We start from the raw sequence: 6,247 nt of genomic DNA, 5'->3' as shown, positions 1-6,247 counted from the left end.
CTTCCGATCACAACAAACTCACGCAGAAACGTGTGCCTTGTTGCAAGCAGATGCATGACAAATGAAAACAATATGTGCTTTACAATAAAATATATCAAACATGTTTCATTTCCTTCGACTGGATGGAATCAAAGTCTGAAGCTAAAAAGTCTGTCACCATCATACACTACAAAATTTTCTATGAAATCTGTCAACTCAAATCTGCAGACTGGCTCTGATTTTTGCCAACTATTGTTGACTTCTCCAGATTGTAAATCGGGGCCAAAATCGTGTAGTGTATTCCAGCCTTAAATTAAATGTAATTATACGCAAGGGTAAGGCAATTATTGTACATTTACCAAGTTTGAATTACTACATGTTAAAGGGGTCATATGATGCGATTTCATGTTTTCCTTTGTCTTTGGAGTGTTACAAGCTGTGTGTGCATTCAGAAGATCCGTAAAGTTGCAAAGATTAAAGTCTCAAACTCAAAGAGATATTCTTTATAAAAGTGAACGCTCATCCACGCCCTCCTAAAGCGCCTCGTTTAAACACGTCCCCACATATCTACATCACTGTGTGGGACAATTTGCATAACACCGCCCAAATGTATAAGCAAATAAAGAAGGGTGTAACTGTTATTCTCGCTGTAGTATTGTTGCCGCCGCCGCCATGTCATGGAGATGCTGTGTTTCGTTGCGAAAGCCAAATTACTTTGTTTGGTCTTCCAAAAGAGGACAAAATCAGTGGTTAAGTTTTATTTACAACACTGTTCCAGAACAGTACAACCCAAATATTCGAGTGTGTGCAGCGCATTTATGGAGAAAAGTTTCCTGAACCTGGTAAGGGACGTAACATTTCCGTCACACGCTTGAGGTATTCGGCCAATCACAGCGCACTAGATAGCTTTCCAATCAGAGCACACCTTACTTTTCAGACCGATGAGCTTTATAAAAATCAATGTGTTTCAGAAAGGCGGGGCATAGAGGAGCAACAATAATGTACAGTATGTGGAAAATAATGTGTTTTTTTAACCTTAAACAGCGTAAACACATAGCATTACACCAAATACACAAAATAATGTTCTTTTCAGCAACGTCATATGACCCCTTTAAAAGAATGGTTTCAAATATCACAAATATTTAATTCTGTTGATGGGGGAGATATATTGCCCTTTTTTTCTTTTTTTTTTGAGACACATTGCTTCAAGAGTTGTTTGTACTTTTGCTGCATCTTTCAGTGGAGTTTCTCCTTTCAACCTTTGTTTATAGCTTTATATTTTAGAATGGCATCATCACAAAGGGATCATAATATTTGGTGGTCTTTGGAATCAAAAAGCATGAAAGCCCATGGATTATTACATTTAAAGTTAGAATGTGATTATGGGATTTAAAAATGGGGGGATTCCCCCAGTCAGACTTATGAAGGAGTCACTCACAGTTACTCTCACACATTATGAGAAATTCTTTACGTAGTCTGATCAGACACAGTCAACAAGCTCATCTCTTCACTTCTCTTTTACAGCCAATCTTTAAACGAGTGCTCCAAATGAAGGCACTCACCACCACTTACTCTTGGTAGGAATGCTGAGGACAGAGTGGAGTGGGTTGAAATATCTTATTTATGCTGGTCAGGCCCTCTTACTGTGCCACATCCAAATGTAAGTGTGTGTGGCTGACAGGCTACAACAAATTCAGTGCTTTTTCACTTTGTAAATTTAACTCAAATCTGGGATACCAGATATCCAACATGAGATAATGGATATTGATTATGAGTTACAAAATCACAGTTGTTTACTACACCATAGTTCTGTAGCTACAACGAACACCACATATCAGCTTGTCAACCTGATTACCCTCTCAGTAATGCAGAACATCATGCAACAGCCTAAATGCAAGTGTGTTTAAAACTGTGTTTAAAACGTTTTGTTGTTGTGGTTTTGTTTTTTTGTTTTTTACTACAATGTAACATATATGTTTTAGACCTTTTTTTTATGCACATACTGTTTGGGGGTTGGGGGTGCAACATTTATTCAGGAGGTTGAAATTATTTTTTTAGGACTGCAATAATTATTTTTTTTTATTATTGTATTTATTATTTTTATTTTTGATAAGAAAGAATATATATGACATATTATTCTTGCACAGATAAGAATATGCTCTGTTTAAAGGTTATGTGCTGGGGAAAACACCTATCAAGTTCATTAAACAGCACAAGCACTTTTTCTGTTGTAGCTCACTCTGTGACCTCCACCACCTTACAAATGTGTGACACAAATCATTAAATCAAACAAATAGATTATGAAATTCAGTATCAAGTATTTTCATTATGGATTAATTGTTGCAGCCAACTCCCTTCAACTCCCTTACAAAATCATTCAACTGTAGCTAAATGCTAAAAGCCATAGAATCAATCATGCTTAATGTCACAAAAGCAAATAAAAACTATTGTGTATTTACATATAAGTAGGATGTAACTAAGCCGAGCTGATAGACAAAAACAAAAGCAAGCTGTTGAATGAGTTTGCTCCTGTTCGTCTGGGTGGATATAACTTATCCTCACAGGAGTCTAATGGAAAAACATAAAGATTTGCAAAATGTTGCATGGGGTATTGGTCGTTATGCAACCATGGTGAAGAAGTGTGTTTGTTTCTACACGCATCTTTGCAAAGAATGCAGTGTGATGAGATTTTATAATGTCTCCAGATGGTTGAGCTGCATTTGAATGATTCCCAAATGAGAGATTTTGAAAACAGGTTACATGTGTGATTTCAGGCAGGTCTAGAAAGATGGTAAGGTGGAAGGGAAGAAAAGGTGAGTTAAATCTCATTTCTGATTCTGTGACATTAATCCAGAAGGATGTTACTTAAACAAGCTTCCTACCTGCTCTGTTCATTTCTAAAATCTCCTCTTGGGCAGCAAGAGCGCAATGGTCACTTTGTGGGCTGTGGTGGGGTGAGTTCATGGCAGACTTACAGTAATTAGGTGAGCCCGGCTGGGGGGCACGGGGAATATGCTTGTTCTTTTTCTTTGGTAGCTTCTGCTTAGCCATGGCTAGAGAGTAATACATCCCAAAGTTATTGACGATGACAGGCACAGGCATGGCAATGGTTAATACACCCGCCAGAGCACACAATGCGCCCACCAACATGCCTGACCAGGTCTGAGGATACATGTCTCCATAGCCCAATGTGGTCATAGTCACAACAGCCCACCAGAAGCCAATGGGGATGTTTTTGAAATGGGTGTGCTCGCTGGCACGTGGGTCATTGGGATTGGCACCGATTCGCTCGGCGTAGTAGATCATGGTGGCGAAGATGAGCACTCCGAGCGCCAGAAAGATGATGAGCAGGAGGAACTCATTGGTGCTGGCGCGGAGGGTGTGTCCCAGCACTCGCAGGCCCACAAAGTGTCGCGTCAGCTTGAAGATTCGGAGGATCCGAACGAATCGCACTACTCTGAGGAAACCCAGAACGTCCTTTGCTTCAGAAGAGGACAATCCGCTCAGGCCCACCTCCAGGTAAAATGGCAGGATAGCCACAAAGTCTATGATGTTTAGGGTGTTTTTGATGAATTTCTTTTTGTCTGGACAGAAGGTGACACGCATGAGGAACTCAAAGGTGAACCACACCACACACACTCCCTCGATGTAGGTTAGGTAGACCACCGTCTCTGTCTCCAAGTGAAACCTGGAGCTGTTGTCTTTAGGGTTAATATATGTGCGGTTAATGATGGGGTTGAAGGCCTCGTGTGTCTCCAGGCAGAATGTGGTTATGGAAACCAGTATGAAGAACAGCGAGGCAAATGCCACCCACTGCAGGAGAGAGAGAGAACAAGGGAAAGGAATGAGAAGGGAAAAACACAATGGTAATGTAAAAAGCATTTTGTTTGCATCCTTCCTAAAGAGGCAGGCTTAAACAGACATCTTTTGTAGCATTATACATTTCTTTACTGTAAATTTTGATCGATTTGCAGAATAAAAAGTATTAATTTCTTTAAAATAAATCTTGCCGCCCACAAGATTTTAAACAACAGTGAAATTAAAATATCAAAAGACTACCAAAAAAGCTCATTCTGCCATCTAGAAGAATGCGATGTGTGTAGACTGTGAGTAGAGAAATCTAAACAAATACCGAATAAAGTTACAGGCAAACAAACAGTAATGAAAAAACACACTCTCAAACACAAGCTAATGAAAAGCTAATAGAATAGCAACTGAATAAACAAGTCAGACCTAATTGAGCAGCTCTTCTATGGTGGTTTTGATATCATTGTCAATTTCTGTTCATTTGACAACATAGAGATCACCTTATGATCAAAGGTGCATTTATTTAGAAAAAATAATTATCTTAATGTTTAATGGCATTTAGGCCCCAGTCTGTGTGTTAATTAAAGGTTAAGCACAAAAAAGTACACAATACAACACTGTGATTTTTCATATACCAGTCAGAAACTATTTAACTAAATAAACATAAACAACTCTGCCTGCAGCTCATGGGATATGAACCACTTTTTTTCCCTCACATCCTCTGACTCGTTTAGGCACTCATTCTCTTTGGAGTTTGATGAAAATAGCAATGCAATAATAATTGCAACATGCCACAAAATTTCTTGTTTCTTTGTTTCATATAAATGCTGTTCCATAACTCTTCTCTGAAACGATGGTGAACTGAGCTTAAAACTGTATTACTTCAGTCCAGCCAATCAATCGGTTCAGCATCAGTTACCATCAGTGATACAAGAATGGAAACCAGGTCAATGTATCACAAATGACATGCCACTTTTACATTCAATAAGGTATCATATAACATATTGTATATCCAAACAAAATACCCCCCCCCTAGAAGGAACAATAAGAAGTAAATTTGACTGTGAACTTGATTTTTACTGTTAACATGACTGCAAGAATGTATCCTCAAGCAGCCCTCTCATACAATTTTATTTTTTATTGTCATAGCATATTTGCTACATTTGAAGTACAATGGGTTCTCCGCCTGGTAGCATGTCCTTACATTTTTTTACAGGTGAGCAGAATGGTCCGCATAACATGGCCTTGTGCAAGCCTCCTACAGCATGTCCCACGCATGAAGACACCAAGACCACATGGTTGAGCAACAATTCCAATCTCAGTGGTGAAACTCAATGCAGCAACACCATAGCACAGGTGTAATGGTGCAGTGCATTGCAGCAGACGTATATCAGAGGAAGCAAAAACTAATGATGACCTTTAACCCTTGACTGACCTGAGGCCTGTAACATACATGCTGTGTCCCAATGTGCCTACTTATACTACACCCTTAAAGTATGTAATTTTTAGGTGAGAAAAAAGTACACACTTTTGAGTGTGTAGTAGAAGAGTAGGCAAGCTTTGGACATACTATCACGTTATACTATTGCGTCTTTAACGGACTGCTCCGTCGCACAGTAAACTGGCCTGTCAATCATCTTTTAATGAAAACAAAATACGATCAATCATATTAATAAATAATAATTAAAAAAGTAAAAACACGGTATACATGTAGTTAAAGTGAAATTGAATGGAGGAATTTAAGTAATTGTAGCACAGATACACTGCTTTGCGGGAAAGCGGAAGTTAGCTGACGTCACTGTGAAAAGGGCCTATATTAGCCATTAGAGTGTGCACGGATCCACACTTCAAAATTCGACCTGAAATAGTAGACCATCTGGGGACTTTTGGCATACTCTTTTCAACATACTATGCTTTGGGACACACTTATTTTAATCTCAGACTATTTAGGATGGATAGTATGAACATTGGGATGCAGGGACAGTTCAAACTCAAGGACATTCCTACCATATCGGCAAACGGTTTCACATCTAGCTGTAGTTTCCAGGAGTTTCCTTTTTTTTTCTTTTTTTTTTTTTACATTTATTTATTTATTTTTAATTAATACTTTTATTCAGCAAGGACACATTAAAACTGAAAAATGGATGCTGTTCTTTTCAACTTTTTATTTAAAAGTTTCCTTAATAAAAAAATCATAGTTTCCACAAATATATTAAGAGGTACAATTGTTTTCAACATTGTAAATAATAAGAAATGTTTATCGAGCACAGAATGATTTCTGAAGGATCACATGACACATGACTGCTGAAAATGTAGCTTTACGTTTTAGCATAAATTACATTTAGAAAACAGTTATTTTAAATTCTAATAATATTTGACAATTTTAAATGGTAGTAATATTTCACTTTTTTCACAATTTTACCTTTTACTTTTTTTTTTTTTTTTTTTTGGGGCCACTTTA

General features: G+C 37.9%; 1 protein-coding gene across 1 annotated transcript in view; it reads right to left on the bottom strand.

Annotated features, from left to right (window-relative positions):
- Nucleotides 1–2,214: 2,214 nt before the first annotated feature.
- The window catches only part of kcnc1a (potassium voltage-gated channel, Shaw-related subfamily, member 1a), a 24,018-nt gene continuing 19,985 nt past the window's right edge, over nucleotides 2,215–6,247 (bottom strand). The window contains exons 2-4 of the mRNA XM_016501993.1: nucleotides 2,862–3,792; nucleotides 2,740–2,759; nucleotides 2,215–2,235 (exon numbers count right to left, since the gene is read on the bottom strand). Coding sequence (XP_016357479.1) covers nucleotides 2,215–2,235; nucleotides 2,740–2,759; nucleotides 2,862–3,792 — 972 coding nt within the window. The remainder of the gene's footprint in view (nucleotides 2,236–2,739; nucleotides 2,760–2,861; nucleotides 3,793–6,247) is intronic.

Source organism: Sinocyclocheilus anshuiensis, unplaced genomic scaffold (genome assembly GCF_001515605.1).
Source record: "Sinocyclocheilus anshuiensis isolate Anshui unplaced genomic scaffold, SAMN03320099.WGS_v1.1 scaffold154, whole genome shotgun sequence".
In the NCBI taxonomy this organism is placed as follows: Eukaryota; Metazoa; Chordata; class Actinopteri; order Cypriniformes; family Cyprinidae; genus Sinocyclocheilus; species Sinocyclocheilus anshuiensis.
The sequence above is the reverse complement of the archived record's forward strand: the minus strand, read 5'-3'. Positions and strand labels throughout refer to the sequence as shown.